Below are 21,650 nucleotides of genomic sequence, written 5' to 3'. Positions count from 1 at the left end.
GGTTTTTCCATTTTGTATATAGGAAGGTCCAAGTGGCGTATTCAAAATTCTTAACAGTTCACTAAAAGTAGGTAATTCAGTTGCAAGGTGCAGTTTATTGTGTATACTAGTGTTATGGAAAATTTGGAAGTGCCGTGTAAACGCCGAAAAATTGGTCCTCTAACAGTTAATGAGAAAACATTAATATTTAATTGTTTTAAATCATTTACAGACAAACGTTTATGTGAAAGTGTTGATGAGACCGTTGAGTTAGTTAGCAGTACACTTGGTGTTGGGAAATCTACGATTTACAGAGTTATTAAAGAAGAGAAATGTGGTAGTTTTCAAATGCCACGTAATGCTCCAGGGAAACCAAAATTTCAAATAGAATATCATTTTAAAGAAGGACTTCGTCGGAAAGTGCATGAATTCTTCTTTAGACAAGAATTTCCAACATTGGATAAAGTTCTTGTCTCAGTTCGAGATGATAAGGATTACCCAGAAATGAGTCGAAGTACGTTATGGAAACTTTTAAAAGAAATAGGCTTCCGCTGGAAAAAGAATCCCAGAAAGGCTATTTTATTAGAAAGAAGCGATATTGTCATATGGAGAAGACATTTTCTAAGAACCATAAAGGAAATGAGAAACCAAAAAAGAAAAATATTTTATCTTGATGAAACATGGATCAACGAGGGTCATACACCAAATAAATTTTGGCAGGATGAAACTGTTACAAGTCAAAGGCACGCTTTTGTAAATAACTTATCTACTGGTTTAAACCCACCATCAGGAAAGGGACGCAGGCTGATAATAGTACACATTGGCAGTTCAGACGGTTTTGTTGAAGGTGGTTTATTAACTTTTGAATCAACTCGTACCGGTGACTACCATGAAGACATGAACGCTGATGTCTTTCAAGAATGGTTCGAACAAATGATAGATCTTCTTCCTAAGAACTGTGTAATAGTAATGGATAATGCAAGTTATCACTCCAGACTTATAGAAGGACTGCCCACAACCAAGTGGTTAAAAAAAGACTTGCAGAATTGGCTGAGTTCAAAAAATATTACGTACCGTCCCGGATCTATAAGAAAGGAACTTTATTCGTTGTGTGCCCTTCATAAAGAAAAATTTAAAAAATACGAAATTGATGAAATTGATAAAAATCGTGGAATGACAGTACTTAGATCCCCACCATATCATTGTGAATTAAACCCGATTGAACTGGTATGGGCACAGATAAAGAGTGAAGTTTCAAGAAAAAATACCACTTTTAAAATTCATGATGTTAAACAGTTGTTTTTGGAGGCCGTAAATAATGTAAAACCTGAAAACTGGGAAAAGGCAGTAAATCACACTATTAAAGAAGAGGAAAAAATGTGGAAGCTGGACAATATTACTGATAAAATGATCGAGCCAGTTATTATAAATCTTGGTTCTGAAAGTTCATCTTCTGAATCTGATTTGGATTTGTAACAAGTAGCTGTAAGTTTTATATTAATATTTTTATTCATCTATTTAACATACCTTAGACGTTTTTAAAAACTCTTTTTCTCTTTTGTAATTTTTAAAAATTAAAAAAAATGTGAATTTTTTAAAACCCTTTTTAATGTAGGCCAGTCAGTTCTAATATAGTGTGTGATAAAAGAGGTCACTTTTGTTTACATACACATAACACTTTATAACACTGAAATAATTCATTTATTTTTTACAATTATTCAAAGTAATTTTTCAATTAATCTTGAGCACGCCCATGGAGTGGTCGGAGCTACCAGTTAAAATTATGCTTATATCTCGTTCATAAAAAACTATAGATAGTTATACCAATAAATTTCTAAGAACAAAACAAAATTAGAATTATTTTTTTTTGTCAAAAGTAGCGGTTGAAAAAAATATATTCAATAATAGACTACTTTCCTCTGTTTTAAACTTAAATTGTTGCTTATTCCCATCAAAAATAGTACATTGCATCAAGATGCCACAAGAAATAGCTTTAGAGCAATATTCAGAATCTAGACATGATTTCACTTTAAACAATAATTTTTTATTTAGTAATTTTTATTAACTTTATTATTTATTAAAAAGATTAGTTTAGGCCAGAGACGAGTTTGATGTTATGATCGCTAACCTATGTTCATGAAGAAAGCACGCGAAGTAAAACACTTTCCACCTGGAGACAGCTAAAGACACTACAGTTAAGACTTTTACAATTTGAATGGTCTCGGATTGTGTTGTTCAAATCAAAACATAGCAAAAAGTGGAATATCACAATTTTTTACTCTTAATTAACGATATCACAGTAAAGAAATAGTTTGTGGTAAAAGTTGAAAGAAGAGGAAATAAAGAACTATTTAAATACATACTCTTCAATGCTGGCAATATCTTTATCGAGGCTATCCGATGTCTCCAAATTTCCAGTAATAGTGTCACCCGGTATCCAGCTTGCCTCTGTGACTTGGAGTTCTTTTTCTTCCTCTGTTTTCAAACCTGTTTATACATTTACAAAGTCATATTAAACATAAACAAAATTATCTGATGTAAAATAGTATATTTAGTATTAAAAATTATCCAACACAATTAAAAATTTTAGAAAGTTTTCGGTCATATCAGACCATCATCAGTGAAAAAATCTTAATCCTAATTGATACTAGCCACACAGCAAGGTCAAATAAGCGTATGCAATGTTGTGACACGAGGTTGATGTTAGAGGATTTCATTTTAAGGGAACATACAGATCCCTGCTTGAAACAAGGACATTAGAGTCCTACAGAGTGTACCAGGCAACTGATTATTGGCTACGACTGTTGAACATCCACTAAGATCTGGAAAACATAAATGATCCACTGAAAACAAATTGATGAAAGACTGTGCTTTTTGGAAAAAAAGTTGTACAATCAGCCAAGACCCACCCAGGGTTGTAGCGCTACATAATGTTGACGATCATGAACTTGTCCTCGAACATATATCCTATAGATATCGAAAAACCCTACGATATAGTGAATTTAAAATGTTTATTTGGAGTTTTGGCGAGAACAGACTTAAAGAAAACGTTAATCAGAGCTATATACACAACATCTATAAGATGATGATGATCCACCGATTGTTATAAGTTGAGATTTGGGTTTGGAAAAGATAGCTTTCGGCGTTGTAGACTTCAAAGCCGGAAAATTTTTTAATTTGAGAGGTGAATTTGTGTTCAAAATGCAATCTGGCAGTTTTTGTTGAGTTAATCACCGATTGTTTGTGCTGTGCCTTATCTGAGAGATTTGTAAGACGGCGTTTCCAACCATTTAGAGAGGTCCACATGGTTTAAAGAATAAATTGAGTGGTCGAGTTCATGGGCGCCCATATATCAAAATCCAGGGGGGGCAAGTCAACTCAAATTTTTATTTTGATCCATACAACTTAATAAAAACTAAAATAGCCGATTGCAAAAATGCAAAAATATAAACATGATTTACAAACAGTAAAGAAATACCAGAAAAATAAAAGTAATCTTAAACAAAAAATTATTAACAACATATTTTATGGTATGACTTTATATACATACAATACATACAAATTTTTTTATGTAGGAATAAAAAAATCAATTTTAAGCAAGGATGTTAAAAAATAGTAATAAAAAAGCAGGTACTCTGAGATACGAAATGCAACACAAGCAATAGTGTAGTTTAAATAATATGTAAGTAACATAATATCTGAATTGAAAAATTTCTTTTACTAGGAAATTAAAACAAATATTCAAAACTGTACTACGTTGAAAGGGTTAGGGTAGGGTGTACACCCTTCTACTACCATGCTTAGCCGAAATTGCATAAATAGTCAAATGTGTGCAATTTTCAAATACTTCGCTGGGTGCCAACTTATTTATATTTGACATTAAAAATTTGTACTATGTTGTAAACAATTGAAGAAATTTAATTAAAAATTTATTTGTTATAATTTATTATAAAAAAATTAACATTTTTTTTCAGTTATTATTGTATGTATTATAATTTATTGAAACGAATAATTTCCCAATAGACTCTAAAATGGTAAAATGTTAAACCCAACAAAACGTAAAAAGTAAACTTGATATTGATGGCTAGTGCTCTGTATCTTGTGAAAATAAAAACTGAAGGTTTCTGGGCTTTTGTCCAAACTCATCTATTACTTTTTTAATAAAATTATTTCGATTGTTTTCTATTTTATTTCTATGAACGCTCATCATACATAGTCCATCTAATTTCTGTTCTTTTATAGTGGACCTAATCCAGGTTTTAACCCTTCGAAGAGTTGAAAATGATCTTTCAATCGTGCATGTAGTGGGAGGAAGGCACAGAGAAATTTCTATAGCTTGGGCTATAGCTGGGTAAAATAAGCAATGGTCTAGTAGCTCTATCATTGAAATATCTTCTACATCTAAATTGGTTTGATTTTTCCAATAATAGAGCCACAATGATGCCTGTTCTTTTAGATTAGTAATTTTGTATAAATTATTTATGATTTATATTATTTTGGCGAGGTCTTCTTCAGTTAATTTTATTATGTTTTTGGGATGCAAGTTATACAATAACATACCAGGATTATTGTCTTCTGAAAATCTGATACCAAGAGAACTAATTAAAGAATCTATGTACGGAATAAATAATGACACTCTAAAAAAGTCTTCAGCGGAATTAACCGCATGGTTTGACCGTTGTGTTTGCTTTCTAGGAGCGATTCGTGGTTTTTTAAGGGTAATACTTAGAGATTCGACATCATTTTACTCTTTTCAAAAATTATTTTAAAAGTTGTTTCCGCTTCTTGTCTGTGCTTTGTTATCATATCAAGAAATAACTGTATATGATTTTTAACTGCCAGCATATCTATTGATTTAGTTTGTAAAATGTTTACTATGGGTTCTAAGAAAGAAGAATATTTGGAAATAAAATTTAGGGAAATTATAAAAGTGGAATCAGATGTGGCACATGAAAGCTGCTGTGCTCTTGATCTTGTTGAGCAATTAAATTTGTTATCTGCTATTATTGTTTCTAAAACATTTTTGATTTCAATAAAATTTACTAGGCCACTATACCAAATATTTAAGTCAAACAAATAAAAACGTGTAGCATTTATTAAGCGGATATTTTTTTGTGAGAGTAAATTTTGCATTTGACATGGGACGAAATAAAGTTTGAAATTGTTGGTACAGGTACACTTTCTACCAATTAAGGCTTGATACCTACGACATCTCAAAATCCCTCTTTGCATTGTACAATATTATTATGGTAGGCATTCGCCTACATTCGAGGCATTGTTAAGGAAGTACCTACCGCATTTCTCGGTATTTCGCTAGATTAGTTTCCGGTTGTTTGCTGTTTTGAGGTATTGTTGCAAGTTTCTCGCCACAATATGCGTAAATAATGTATTTTTTTTAAAATATACTTACATACATACTGATTTTTTAAATAATATTACTAATGATAGGGGGGGGGGGGGCAACTGCCCTCTCTTGCCGCCCCCTATGGGCGCCCATGGTCGAGTTTTGAATATTGCAGTTTGTTGTCATCTAGGATAACCCGAAGCCCGAATCAGTGTCTCAACTTCCCAAGATTTGTCCATTTATATGTTTAATTATTAAAATAAGAAAAGTTGACAGACGAAGAATAATTGACAGTTGACATTAGATAAGGAAAAAAAGAAGAACTGACAGTTGACAAATGGTTCCGGTCTTGGCTAAGGTTCATGCTCGACCGGTAATGCAGCTTCAACGCTTACCGACAGTGACGCCAGAATGAACTTTAACTGTCTGTCTCAAGTAGCCCATATTCTGCTGTTATTTTATTGAAAGGAAACGTAAAATAAATACGACCAGGCAGGAATGCAAATAAATCTACTCAGAACAGAACACTTACGAAGGTAGATAGGGAAGAAAACAAAGATCCAGAGTTGCAATTAAGACAAATACAATGCAAAGAATGTACATATCTAGGCACTACTATATTTGGCAAAGTGTCATCTGGGTGTAATATCCAACGCAGAGTTTACCAGAGTTTAATAAGAGGGTACATGTTTTAAATTTTTTATTTGGTCCAATCGAATTTCCAGTAATACAAACTTGACAATCAACAGAGCCATAATTGTTGAGTCAATCCTCCTCCTCCTCTATCCTTTATCCTTCGTAAGGATGTGGTGACCTTATGGTATTTGACGAATAGTTGCTATCCATTCTTCTCTCTCCTGGGCGCGGTGTACTGCCTTAGACAGAGAGTAACCGGTAGCGCACTTTATTTGGTCTGACCATCGGAGTGGCGATCTTCCTCGGGTTCTTTTACCGTCTACCTTGCCTTCAACCACCAACCTCTCCATGCCTTCCATTCGTCTGGTAATGTGTCCAAAGTACCTCAATATATTTTGGTTGATGATTGTGGTAAGCCTAGTATTGATGTCGAGTTCTGTCAACATTGAGACATTTGTGCGATGTGCTGTCCAGAGTATGCGCATTATTCTACGATATATATTCTATCAATATAGAGTCAATATTGACATACAAATTAGAATGTTGGCAGATGACGGAAATGGCAAAGCAAAAAGTACATGCATACTAGTAGTAGCAAGTAAGTGCATACCAAATAATTATATTAATTAGGTGACACATGCATCGAACACACAGGATAACTAAATGAATCAAGACAAGACAATTTATATGGTATAGGCATGTGAGGCGCATGGAAGAAGATATATAATCAAAAAAACTTTTACTATACTCTATATATGTCTAATAGAAAGAAACGAGGAAGGCCACCAACTACATGAATTAACGGAGTTATGGCAACAATGGGAGACCATAAAATCAATGAAGATTCATGTGGAGATAAAAAGACTTGAAGATCGAAATGCGGGATGTGCAATTTGAGATTTCTTAGAAGAGTAAAAGGCAACTTAATAGATAGATGTAAGATAAAACGTAATCTCTAGTTATTCTTCAGATCAAGAAAACTTCTTTGACAAGAGGTGTAACCCCCTTCCAGTGACATAATGCAATAATGCACAAAAAGTGACATACATGCATACTATTCATGAAGATAATAACGAAACTGTTTTGGTTAAGCCAACAGGTTAGGTTAGGTTAGGCCAGTGCCATGGCAAAGCCAACGGGTCAGTAATTTTTTCTTATAAATATGGAACAAATTATCATCTATTAGGTTATTAAACTGAAAATAGATCTTTCTTATAATCGTAGACTATGAAAAGGAATTTCAAACCATATAGGTCATCATAAAATTGATCGTTGACCACGTTCTATCCGAAAATAAAACATTTCGGATAGAACGTGGAATTTTACAGGATGATACAATCGGACATTGTTAACGGCTGTATTCGAATATACGTTTAAGAGAATAAAACGATATGATTATATGGGAATTAATATAAATGGATATGATCTAAACCACCTAAGATCTGCCGATGGCATTGTCTTAATATCTAATAGCGTTAAAAAAGCTATAAAAATGCTGAAAAAACTTAAGCTATGAAGATTCTTAAAATTAACAACTCAAAGAACAAATTTATGACCAACCTTGCAATACACTACAAAATTCAAATTGAAAGTCTGTAACGTCGGAAACCTATTTGGAAGGTGCTAGAAAGGTCACCAATGGAGACACTGCGGACGGCAGCCAGATGGTTGGTGGAGAGCGAGTCATGGGTTCGAAACTAGCTTTTGGAACCAGGAATGGGTCCAACGGACGAAATAAGTAATGATACGATAGGAGATATTAGAAAAAGATACAGAAATAAACAAAAAGATAGATGGGTAAAATTACCAAAGATAAGATAAGATAGGGAACAGGGCGCCACTTAATTTTTTGGGGTTTAAGGAGAAAATTAAGAAACCTTAGAAAAGAAAAGAGATAAGGAAAGATATTTAGGTTCAGAAGTCAAACCCAAGAAAAGATATCACAGTTAATTATTAAATAAATTTGGTTAACACTCTACATAAACAAAAAATAAATATATAAGGTATTACACTTACTTACCTACTAAACTTAAGCCTGATCTTTCTACTGGTCAAAGGTATAGTTATATTTAAAGGTAAAAAGCAAATATATCAGTTAACTTTGTTAGGAGTCGACAAATAAAATACATACATAAAACAATAACAATATATTAAACAACAACAAAATTACGACGCTGCTGAATGCAACACAAGTAATAAAAATACACAAACAACTATGAAATGGTGGTAGGTATACATATAAAAAAATAGCAGAAATATAATTAGAAAATACCTTTACAAAGATATAAGTATAACACAATCATGCACAAATAAAGTTTTGGCGTATCTCGAGATATTACAGCAAAAAAAATGAATAAAAAATTATAACAAAAACCAAAGATAACAAAAATTAATAAAATCTAAATTTACAAAAATACAAAAAAGTTACTGAAGTGAAAACATAAAAATTTAACCAAACCGCACTTGGTTAAGTCGATTATTTGATTCGTAACAAAAAAAAATATAGAATGTTCTTTAATTGACTGCAAAATTCAGTAGCTACTCTCAACTACATTTGAAGACATGTATGATCGTTAGATACGTCCAGATAATGGAAGATGATATGATGCCATACCATATGACTTGCCCGGATAGGTGGAGATATTAAGATTATGTTAACTTACAGTAATTCCTGGCGACTGCTGCTTTAAGTCACTGAAGTTAATACTGTACTGGTATTAAACACTGAATTTATTTACCCTTAAAGGTGCTTTACAACTATACTTAAACTAATATAGTGTAAGATAAAAAAACTCTAATAAGCAAGTGTATACACACTTATAAAGAAAATGCACAGAGACGGTAAAGTAGCAGATACGATAATGTGAACTAAGCGTCTTAACTCGACGAATGCCCACCGATAAGTGACTTGGTTCCTCTAAAATTTTACCAAGCTACCCAAGAAAAGGTGAGGGTATCTTCCCCCCAAAAATGATAGGCCAGCTGTATGTATTTCTGAGAAGGTAAAAAGTTCTAATTAACATTGAACATAACGGTATACTTATACCTAAAAACGTGATGAAACATCAAATCTCCTAGATTAGGTTTTTCCTGAAAAACATTACAACGGGCGTTCGACGACAATTACCGCTTTTATGAAAAAGAGGATTAGCTAAGGATTCGCCAGACCGGCGTCTTTAAATAAATACTTAGGTAGATTATTCAGTCATATTCCGGTAGTTTTCCAATAAAAATTTCTGATCGTAAACACGACCATCAGCGTATCATCCACATGGGTAAAAGGAATTAAAATTAATTTAATATATTAATTAAAAAAATGTTACAAGTCATAGCGTCGACCAAGTAACAGCTTACAAATTTCTACATGAGATTTGCTTATTTCGAGGTTATCAGACAACTGAAATACAAAGAACGATAGGTTTCAAACGTACTGCTTTTGGCAGATTAACAACATTTTTATATTTAATTATCCAGTTTGTTTAAAAAGCAAGGTTTTTAAGCAATGTGTTCTACCGGTTCTCACATATGATGCAGAAACAGTAACCCTGACGATAATATCAATAAATAAAATAAGAGTTACATAAAACGCGACGAAAAGAACAATGTTGGGCATTATCATCAGGGATAAAGTATCTTCTAAACCTAGAAATACGAAGAAGAACAAGGGTACGGATGCAGTTGACAGAATAGCCATGGCAAAATAAAGTTGGGCTGGACATGTTGCCAGACTGACGGATAATAGATGTACTATAAAGATATTGCAATGGCGACCAAGATAAGAGGCACATCGAAGGACTCCTGCCGAATAGATGGACGGATTATATTAAGCACATCACCACGAACTTGATGCAAGAAGCTCGAGATAGAAATAAGTGGAAAAGTTTACGGGAGGTCTACGTTCAGCAGTGGTCAAATATAGGCTAGTTGATTTGGTATAAATACAGATTAAAATAAAATACAGATTGACATGATGGTCGCGAACATCCGAAACGGATAGGCATTCAAGAAGAAGATATTGGTATTGGTGATTAAAGCGAGTTATCTTTGTATTACTTACTTTCCATTAGTTTTTTCTGGTGTTCTGACCGAACTTGGTCGATTATCTTTTTCTCTTCATCGCCAATTGAATGTAGCTTATGATGTTCCTACAAAAATAATTTTATTTGATAAAACTAAATTAAAACAATACTCAAACATCCAAATCGCTATATGTAAAAGTTATGTATTACTAAAATTTTTTTAACTGTTTATTGGAAAAACATGCAACTGATTTACTTAACATTCATGCACAATGTTTTTTATAAATTCGTTATTACTTTATCTGGAGGAATCATACAAAAACAAAGTCTAATTCCATTTCTTTTATATTTATTATTCGTTAAAATAATAAAAAAAATTATTTAAAAATCTTTTATAGAAGGTATATAATTAAAACATGCAATCGGGCTACACCACAAAACGTTTTCGGAATCAATATTCCATCATCAGTGTACATGATTTAAGCCACTTAATATTTGAGTAAAAAACCGTTAAATGTTTTTAATGTGAATTTAGGTTACATTATTTAATCTTATATGCAAATGTAATATATAAATAATAAATAAATCTATTGACACCTCCAGTAGTTCAGATCCTGTACAATATTAAAAAACCTTATCAATAAAGCAGCAACTCAGTCAGGATATCTTAGAGTAAAAACTTGTACCTTGGTCATAGAAAGTAAAGAAAGTTTTGACATAAAAAATTAAGAACAAACAGAATATCAACACAAAATTTTATTTAAAAAGTTACAATAACTTAGTCTATATTTTATTTTAGTTACTTTGGTTTTCAAGGCATTTATTGTATCGTGTAGAATCATTTTTTCGACGCCGATGTTGTAGTCTTCTACCGCCAGTCTGCGCTGAATGGAGGTTGCTCGAAAATTACCCATTGTAGACGTTGAAGTTCTTGCCGATGCATGGATGCATTGTCGCAAATCAGAAACACCTTCGTCGACAACATGAGACATCGTTTTTTCGCAATAGGCTTCTGAATTTATTGTTTCACTCCTAGGTATAAACTCTACTTGAACTAAACCCTTACATTGACAAAGCGAATCACACTGCGTATTTTACATTTGACGGGATTTTCAATGGGCGCCACCATTTCAAAATGTTATAGAACTAAGACGCGGGACCACACAGTAAGAAGACTTGGCTGACACCGATGCGACAAACAGGGGCAACTGGCGCGCACAAACTCGCGGCAGCAAGAGATTGGTGCCGCGCGTTATCCACAATCGTTCTTTAGTTTCTGGACGACCACGTATGATACCTATTAGAATATATGAAATAGGTACGAGAAAAGATATTGATATTTTTCAAATATATGCTTAGGTTAGCGGAAATGTTTATATTTATACCATGCGGTCCATATGTATGGAATAAATTCATTTTTGGCGTTATTATGTACTATCTGAAGAAAACCTAAAACAGGTCGATTTTTATTCTCAAATTGACAATTTACAGTATGAAAATATTATTCTCTTCTAGCACCCCCTTTGAATTATAAGCACCCCCTCGAAAATTTTAAATAACAAAGGGGGTCGTGTGGCACCTTGTTAGAAAGGGATTTTAGTTCTCTGTTCAGAAATATAAAGTTTTTTAAGTTTGGTGCAATCATTGCTAAGAAAATTGATTTTTAAGATGTAAAATTTTGATAATGTCTCTATCACAAAACTTTAGGTTGAATGAAGATAATAATGTCACATAATATTTAGAATGTATTTTTCAATGCAATTTTCAAATAAATTAAATGTTCAAAATGACCACCATTCACTTCTTGACAATAGCCGAGGCGATTTTGGAATTCTCGCACAACATTTTGTACGACCTCGGGGGTTATTTTGTTAATTTCTTCCGTTATCCTAACTTTTAAATCAGCAATAGTGTTTGGTCTATTAAAATATACTTTAGATTTTAAATAACCTTATAAGAAGTAATCGAGAGAAATCAAATCTGAGATCTAGCCGGCCATTCGATCGTTCCACGTCTTCCAATCCACCTATTGGGAAAAACCTCGTTTAAATAATTTCTAACTGCACGTGCAAAATGCGGAAGAGCTTTGTCTTGTTGGTAGTAGATAGATCGATCTATCTTATTTGTATGATTGACATCAGGAAAAAATCTTCGTAATGTAGGCACTAAAAAGTTAATCAAAAAATCTAGATAAACCTCACCATCAACTGTGCCCTCAAAAAAATAAAGACCAATAATTTTATTATTAATGATACCAGCCTAAATGTTAATTTTTTTTAGGATATTGCGTGAGTTTCACACACCAAGTGATGATTTTCTCTGAGTTTGTTAACCGTTCCGTTTAAATGAAACGTCGCTTCATCAGAAAAAACTATTTTGTTTATGAACTGCAAATCTGCGTTCATTCCGTACATCATCATTTCACAGAATTCTTGCCTTCTATCGGGATCATCTTCATTTAACTCCTGAACAAACTGAACTTTGTAAGGGTGGTATTTTTCTTTATGCAAAACTCTCAAAATAGATGATTTACTTACATCATTGACGGCGGCCAGTTTTCGAGTTGCGGATTTTCGTAAACATCAATTTTCTCAGTTATGATTGCACAAACTCAAAAAACTTTATATTGCTGAACAGAGGACTAAAATCCCCTTCTAACAAGGTGCCACACGACCCCCTTTGTTATTTAAAATTTTCGAGAGGGTGCTTATAATTTAAAGGGGCTGCTTGAGGGAGATAATATTTTCATACTGTAAATTGTCAATTTAAGAATAAAAATCGACCTGTTTCAGGTTTTTTTCAGATAGTACATAGTAACGCTAAAAATGAATTTATTCCATACATATGGACCGCATGGTATATGTAGACGGCATAACAAGAAGAGATGAGATGTAATAAAATTAGGAAGATCAAATTAACGTAAATGTTATAAGCATGTATGAAGAATGAAGGAAGAAAGCGTACGCAAGGAAGCCTGCCAGAGATGGGAGAATAATTGGCAGTCTACCTTCTAAGAAATATTACGATATTAACAGATAAAAATATCTACAACGAAAAGAAGAATTTTAGTAGCGGTTAACCTAAAATCTTTATCTATAATACTTAAAAATAATTTCTTATCATAGAAATCGCATTTAGCCTGTTTTAGTTATTATTGTGTTATGCTTATAAATTTGCGTAATGCATATTTTACACCATTTAATATTATTATAACTAAAGCTCGGATTTTAGGCAAAATACCTTTTTGCCTTTTTTTTTTAATTGTAGGCTACTACTCATGATATTATTTATACTACTTTGTATAATAGAATTTCGGGTCAACAATAGAATTTTGCATTTATTAAAGTTTATTAAGACCGGCACGAGAATCGAAGTAAATTAAGAGGCGATCAAAGAATTCAGCATTGAGTGTTTTAGACCGTGAGAGAATTTTAGGAGAATAAAAGCCGGTGGAGCTCTTAAACAAGATTTTAAACAAGCCGGTACTCTGGCATTTTTTCTCCAGATACTGGGACTGTTTCCCCTAGTATCAACAATTTCCAGTTTAGTCTATCAGAAGCTAAGTAAACATTTCTGTATTCGTTCACTTACCAGAGATGGAAGTGAAAACATTTTTTTTATTATATATATATATATATATATATATATATATATATATATATATATATATATATATATATATATATATATATGTTTATTTACAATCTACATCATTACAGAGTATTAAGTAAATGTGTTACAGGTTTTGCGCGTGAAAGAGAGACTTCCAATGATGTCTCACCTTATTCTATTTTGGTTTAGTTTTGAAGTAGGTCTTGGGGCCAGGTTCTATCTAGTCTTCTTGTGGCTGGATCATTGTTGAATAGTTCTCTTACTAGCTCATTTTTATGGTGAATGGTAAGTTCATTTTGTGACTCCGTGGCTCGATGGATTTCTTCTCTGATGAAAGGAATATTTAAGTCGTAGTGAAGTGTTTGATTACTTATGTACCATGGTGCATCCACTATCGATCTTAACATTTTAGACTGGAATCTTTGGATAATATTCAGCGACGTTGGTTTTGCACAGCCCCATATGTGTAGTCCGTAGAACCAGATAAGTTTGAGTATGGCTTTGTATAGAAGAATTTTGTTTTGGATGTTAAGTTTTGATTTACGTCCAAGAAGCCAATATATTTGCCGAAAACATACGTTTTTTTTATTTTTTATAGTTGAGAAACATTCTATGGCTTGGCTTGTATTGGAAAACAGTCTTTCTTCTATTAAAAGAACCCGTAAGCCTACAGTAAAAGCAAGTATAAAGAAATTCACCATTTTGTAATTTCAGATTTGTTAAACGAACATACAAGATAGGTCAGGTTTTAGTAAGTTTCTATATATTTTACAATAACTTTTTGTTCGTAATCTTGTACATTTTAGAATTTTAACAAAGGCAAGGGTTACCTACCGAAATGTTGATTTCTATGGCACAATAAAATATAGTTCCAAATGTAATATTACTTATTGGACCTACATCCAAGAAATACTAATTTTATACTACTTTTATGGACAATGACCGCAACATTGATGAAAAAAGTAGAGCCCTTCGAAATGTGGGCTTACCGACGTATATTACGTATATCCTGGACTGAGCACGTGACCAACGAAGAGGTACTATGCCGGATAGGTAAAGAGAGAGAGGTAGGAATAAGTATAAAGAAAAGAAAGTTGGAATACTTGGGTCACGTTATGAGACATAATAAATATAGAGTACTACAACTGATCGTTCAAGGGAAAATAGACAGCAGAAGGGGTCCAGGGAGGAGAAGACACTCGTGGCTCCAAAACTTGCGGCAATGGTTCGGATTGTCATCTTCTGAACTATTCTGATCTGCCGTAAACAAAGTCAGAATAGCCATGTTGATTGCCAACGTTCGGAACGGACAAGGCACATGAAGAAGATACTACTTTTACATAATACTTTTAAATTTTACTTTTATACTTAAAACGGATAATATCTTTAAGAGATTATCTTTAACACAATTATAGTAAATTCATTAGTAAACGTTTTGCATAAAATGTCTATTACCATGATAAAGATATCTATATTTAACACATTAAAGTTTTACTTACAGCTTAGTTTATAAAAATCATCGGAACCCTGGTATTTTATCAAGTCTTCTGATTTGATAAATTGATTTAACACGTTCAATAACATTTTCCATTATCCTATCCAACTTGCACATATTTTCTTCTATTTATAATACATGCACAAAAGGGTTCCCCCAATTCTTTCAGGCTATATATGTTAGTCAAATTTGCTTTAATTTGATTCAACTCGCAATTATAAGGTGGTCTCAAAACAGTAATACCATAAAGTCTTTTTATTGAATCAACAGCATATTGATGATATGTATTACGCTGTAAATATAATGTATTTTTCTCATAGTCAGCTCCCCCTAACGAATTTTCGAATAGTCATCGTTGGAATGCGTTCAAAAAGGCAGCTTTGATAGTGATAAGATGCATTATCCAACACTATGAAAGAGTTAGTATCAAAACCCTGGAGAATGCTCTCGGACCACTTCTCGAAGCATCGTTGCTTCAATAAGGTAAAGTAAAGAGACAGGTGTCATTATTGACAAAAAAATATGTATTAATTGAAGGTCCAAACTATCGATTAATTTTGGGGGTCAATATAATTTGAAATTATTTGAGTTCAATACATTCAGAGAGTGGAGCAATATGCCAATATCTAATAATTAATCCATAAGTCAGTTACACAAATTGCATTAATTGTCTAATTGTAATGAAGCAAATATTCGTCATCTTAATAATAATAATAATAATAATAGCGTTTATTGTCCAACAGAATCCATTTATAGGACAAAATACAATACTAAAGTTAAATGAAATATTAATAATTCATAGGTACTAACTAAATAACACATTTTTCGAGTATTTTACCTTAACATAAAGAAACTACTCAATCACCTAGGTAGATCTCAGCCATCCTAGTAAGCTGCTTTAAACTGCAGTGAAATATATCGCAGTAAGCACTTAAGGAATTATAATAGTTGCACATGAGAAATAGAGGAGAATTTAACATAAGATTAGTTCTAGCTTGTGTATTTCTGAACGTAATCGAATTTCTCACTGGATAAGATGGAACGTTAAAATTTATTTGTCGAAGAATATCAGGGCAGTCAATGAGATTGTGTAGTAGCTTGTACAGGAATATTAGGGAGGCATTAATTCGTCTAGATTCTAATGATACTACGTCCAAACCGCTACACAACTCACTATTGCTGATGCCCCTCTTGGGATATATGCCGTTAATTTTGAAAGACAAAAATGTACGCTGGACCTGCTCTATAAGTTGGATAAGTTCATCATAAAAAGGTGACCAAATGACAGAGGCATATTCCAGTTTACAGCGTACAAAAGTGAAATAAAGTAATTTAATTGCCTTAGTATTAGTGAGATTTCGACTATTTCTAATTATGAATCCATAAGATTTAATGTTAAACCAATCGGGCACTTGACAATAATAAGATCAATTAGTGGAAATTGTGCGTCGAGAGCCGTAATGTCCAATATTTCAGATGTTATGAAATCTTTTAACGCGAGCACTATACCACCACCCTTCACCTTGTCCACCTCATGGAATTTTCGGTCTTTTCTGTATACGACATAATTATTCGGAAAGAGTTCCATACTCGAAACATCAATGCGTAACCACGTTTCACTTAATGCTATGATGTCGAATTCACGAGATCGTAAGACCATATTAAAATAATACATATAGTAGGAATAGTTGAAAAAAACTTTAATGTAGGTATATAAAAACAGACGATAGTAAAATTCAATATTTTAATTTTAAACCATTTAACTATTTAATGTTTTAAGTAGAATATTTTACTTAATAAACAAACCTTATTGTTCTGTTGCAATATTTATTGTTTTATCCTATTCCGTTAAACAAAAATTACATAAAAATCTATTTAATTTTTGTTAGAGAAAAATTGAATAGATTAGATGCGTTGAAGTTTGGTGCAGGCAGCGTTTGCTAGTTAGTGAAGATTTTACATCCTTTCCATCCACCATGTCCATGAATCAAATAGGTCTAAAAATGAAGTATTTCATACATAAAATTAGAAGGAGATTAGCCATTGATGCTGAAGATCCTCGGCAATCATAGTAAATAAAACTAGTTGCATGCCTTTTAATTTTAGAACATTAAAAGTCTGGCTAATTGGTTAGTCCAAGGCCATCATACTCACAAAAAAACATTTAAAGTGGCAACATGAATCGGCATTTTAACAGATTTTTATGAAATAAAAAATACGCATATATAGTAGAGAATTCAATCATATTAGGCAGTTTTTTTTTTAAATTCATGTATTATTTTTATTGTTATTTTATGGTTTCGGTATTTTTGTAGTGACTACTTTGTGGTCTGCTTAGGACTGAGGTACATACCAAGAGCATAGACGCTTTGAAGGATAGCTGGTATGGGTAATCCACGTCAACTATGCAAAGTTGGTCAGACGACCCCTCTCGATTTGCCTTTAATTTACAGTCATATTCTGTACTATAAAATATGACATTTTACCAAATTTCAACCTTCTAGATTCAAAATAGCGGTTTATATGGATAATTCAACTTTTTCTAAGAAAAAAAAAAATTCTCGTATTTTATCACTCTTTCTTGCATAACGGGCTTTAGATGCTTAAAAAATATTCAAAAATATGTTTTTAATGTAAAATTTTCCGGTTAAATATGATACCGGTGTTAAAATTAGCCTATATAGTTATCCAAGAAAATTCAGAAAATTTTAAAAATCCTCTATTTTTAAAAAATCGTATCTCAAAAACATATCTTTTATTTTTTTCAAAATTTAGGAAAAGTTGTCTAAAGGTATATATTTTTAAGTAAAAATAAGCACAGCTTTTATATCGGAGGATGAAATGCTATTACATTTACTTGAATGACCAAATTTCAAATTTTTTCGAAAATTTACGTCTTTTTCGACAGTTTTCTGGAATTTCTCATTATTTTCTCAACTAAAATACCATTCTGAACACAGTTTTGGATTACTTTTGGGGGCATCTTTAACAAACACGAAATCAGATGAAACAGAGATAGTAAATAAAATAAAGAAAAAAAAAAGACACTAATACGACAACTATACTCGATTATATGAAGCGACGATATTACAAGCAAAACTAAACACCAGATCTTTAAGACAATAGTAGAAATGTGCTCACGGTATGGCGCAGAGAACAGTATAACTCATCTGGAAACAAGTTATACAAACCAACATCAGTCGAATTTTTTATGCATCTCTAGATCTTGTATCGTGATCATGGAGGTTGGAGTTTATGTTAAACTTACCTTTGTTGGCATGAATTATAGGCATATATATATATAGCACTCCAATCAAAATTATCTACACCAAATTTATCTTAAAGATGCAGTAGCAGTAAACAAACCAACACACGTTATCAACATTATGAATATTACGAGGAGCACTCCCAAATCACGATTTACAATGTATAAACGTACATAATATCCTCCTCATAAACTATATAAATAGACATCGTATACGAAACTCAGCATACCATATCATTTAGTAGTCCTTGTACGCGGAAGAATTGCTATAACTTAATTGGACCACTGTTGTTCTAGTGATAATATTTTATCCAGGGCGTGCGTCAGGGAATTACAGTGCTTGAATTTATTCATTTATATTTATAATAAATGTTATCATTTATATTTTATGATCAGAAGAATAAATAACAAAGATAAAATTAAATTAATAAATGTTAGAATGAGGTTTTCCAAAAACATAATATGCAAATTCGTTATTGTAATGCGTTGAATTAATAAAATTAAATTAAATATGTAAAAATTGTTTTAAAATTAAATGTAATATCTAATGGCGGTTTCCCACCAAACGGACAAAATAAAAACAAAACAAAACACAAACTCGTATCCAATAAAACAAAATAGCAACTTTTCACAAACTTTACTAAAGACTGGCGTGTTTTGAAACAGTTCGTTTTGTTTTTCGAGTCCCGAGTTTTTGAAACTCGAGTCTGTTTAGTGGAAACGGTCAGTTGTGTTTATTAATGGACTACCTCACCTCTTACGTTACAATGGGCGGGGCTTCGAAAACCTTTCTAAACATTTCTACACTAAATACAAGATAGAGCTGCGGTAAGTATAAATAAACTGTCAACTTTTAACGATGTATAAACCTATATTTTCCTGTATTATGAAATACATATGAAAATATGAAGTAGACATCGTAGCATAAGTCGTTCACAGGAATAACAGAACTGAAAATAACTGAATAAACATGTTAGAATGAGGTTTTCCAACAACATAATAACGTGAATCCGTTATTGTAATGCACGGAATTAAAATACAATTACATTAAATGTGTAAAAATGTTTTTAACGTAATATTTAAGGTTGAAACGGAGTTGCCACTCGTGAACTGAGCTCTTAATGGCACTCCATTCGTTGGTTTAAGGAAAACGAAATTTCAAAGCAAAAACCTATGCAAAGGTCAGAAAAATCTTGTCAAAAATAAAAACATTCAACATATCTGAGTAATAAATAAAACAAAAAGCTCAAAGTGTAACTTAGGTAGTATTTTACTCAGAATCTACCTCGAGTGCCTGTGAATACCTTCTTTTTTCTTTACCCATTTCATCTACAATATGCTAACAATAGTGTATTTTTTTTATGTTTATTCACAATAGTCAAAAGCTAGACTTTTAGAACTGAATTGTCAAAACTTTTGATCGCAGCCACTTTTTAATATCCGCTTTCTTCAACTCGGTTGTCGATATTTATTAAACGGGGAGTATATAACGAATATATTAAGATAGAAAAAACATGGCGACTATCAAAATGGCACTACACAGGATCTTGATTATATAGAACGTATAGTTATGTACGAGATATCATAAGGCACTATGAATGAAAATAAATGTACTATAGACAAATTTTGATTTATTGACTTAAGGAAGGCCTCTGGCTAAGTTCAAAATAAACAACTGATCGAAACCTAACTTGCGACATAGCAAATGAAAAGGAACGATATAACGAATCTATTAAGATATGTAATTGATTTTCTATCTTAATATATTCGTTATATCCTTCCCTTTCATTTTCTATATCGCGTGATAGGATTTGATCAGTTGTTTATTTTGTACTCAGCCAGAAGCCTTCTTAGTCAATAAATCAAAATTTGGCATACGGTTTTGCTTTCGTATTAAATTATTAAATGTATACAGCATGTTCAGCAGAAAGTCCAACAAAAGATGTGGGATCCTGACAATATCATTGAGACTCAAGTTGAACCACTGATAATTAACGTAGTTAATGAGAGCAGCACGTCAGACTCTGATTATGAATAAAATATTAATTTACACTGTGAGTTTTTTGTTTTATTTATTAGTCAGATATGTAGAATGTTTTTATTTTTGACGAATGATTTTCTCGGACATTTGCATAGGTTTTTGTTTGAAACTTCGTTTTCCTTAAAAAACGAATGGGGTGTGATTAAGAGCTCAGTTCATGACTGGCAGCCCCGTTTAAACCGGAAGCTCTTAGATATTAATACTCATAATTTCAACGCAATTCAAGAAGTTTTTACTTCTGGCGGCACTTCTCCAAGTGCGCCTTATTTTTTTTTTTAATACAAAATTTTCGTTTATGAAAACATTTTAAGTTAAGGTATATCTGTATTCAAATTTACGAAATTTATATAAAATGAGATTTCAATTTCTGGTAACATTTGTAATCTGGATCACGTGAGTTTTATTGTTTTTCAAATAAAAACTGAAAACATAATAATAAGTTACTTCTTTTGATTTTAATAATAATTTACTTTAAAAAATAAGTGTATTTGATGTTTCGATTTCGATCGTTTAAGTGTCAAAACAACGTTGCAATTACTGCTTTATTATTTTTGTCAAACCATAAGTTTCTTTTTATTTTACAGTAGTGAAGCTAATTTTGAATTTCCTTGAAAATAATACTAACATTGTATATTTTATGTTCGTTGTTCATAGTAAACAAATCTTTAATTGTACATACTGTTTTATTAATTTGATAGGAAATATGAAAGCAAAACCGCACGCCTATGGAGTCTTACGTAGCGTAGCCTGGCTTTGTTTACTTTTACTGCACGTCGAATTTGAATGAGGTGTAGAAAGATTTCTAGTAGTTTAACACTACTTCTTAAGATATACTTCCAATCAGAACTAAAAATCAAATTCTGATTTTTGTCTGCATTTAGCTTCAGACAATTATGTAAAAAACAGTTTTTTGATATCTGATATCACTGTCTATTGTAATTTTTAAATTATGTTGATTAATATCAGTATTAATAAAAGTTGTATCATCTGCGAAGCATACACATTTTATAGGAAAAGAATAGTGAAATAAATCGTTCAGACAAATAAGAAACAAATTGGGTTCTAATATCGAATCTTGAGGAACCCCATATTCGACAGTGTTAACTCAGAAAAGCTGGTATTAAGAAAAACTGACTGTTTTCTATTTGTTAAGTATGATCTAAATAGATTAAGCGTGTTTCCTCTAATACCGTATTTATTCATTTTTTTCCACCAGTAATTCATGCGAAACACAGTAACACAATGTAAAAGTCACATAA

General features: G+C 32.1%; 1 protein-coding gene across 1 annotated transcript in view; it reads right to left on the bottom strand.

Moving 5' to 3' along the window:
• Positions 1–21,650, bottom strand: part of LOC140440559 (uncharacterized) — a 77,578-nt gene that overhangs the window by 28,970 nt on the left and 26,958 nt on the right. The window contains exons 4-5 of the mRNA XM_072530936.1: positions 10,017–10,104; positions 2,343–2,466 (exon numbers count right to left, since the gene is read on the bottom strand). Of these exons, the coding sequence (XP_072387037.1) occupies positions 2,343–2,466; positions 10,017–10,104 (212 nt within the window). The remainder of the gene's footprint in view (positions 1–2,342; positions 2,467–10,016; positions 10,105–21,650) is intronic.

Source organism: Diabrotica undecimpunctata, chromosome 5 (assembly GCF_040954645.1).
Source record: "Diabrotica undecimpunctata isolate CICGRU chromosome 5, icDiaUnde3, whole genome shotgun sequence".
Taxonomy (NCBI): domain Eukaryota; kingdom Metazoa; phylum Arthropoda; class Insecta; order Coleoptera; family Chrysomelidae; genus Diabrotica; species Diabrotica undecimpunctata.
Note: the sequence above shows the minus strand (reverse complement) of the source record. Positions and strands in the feature narration are given on the sequence as shown.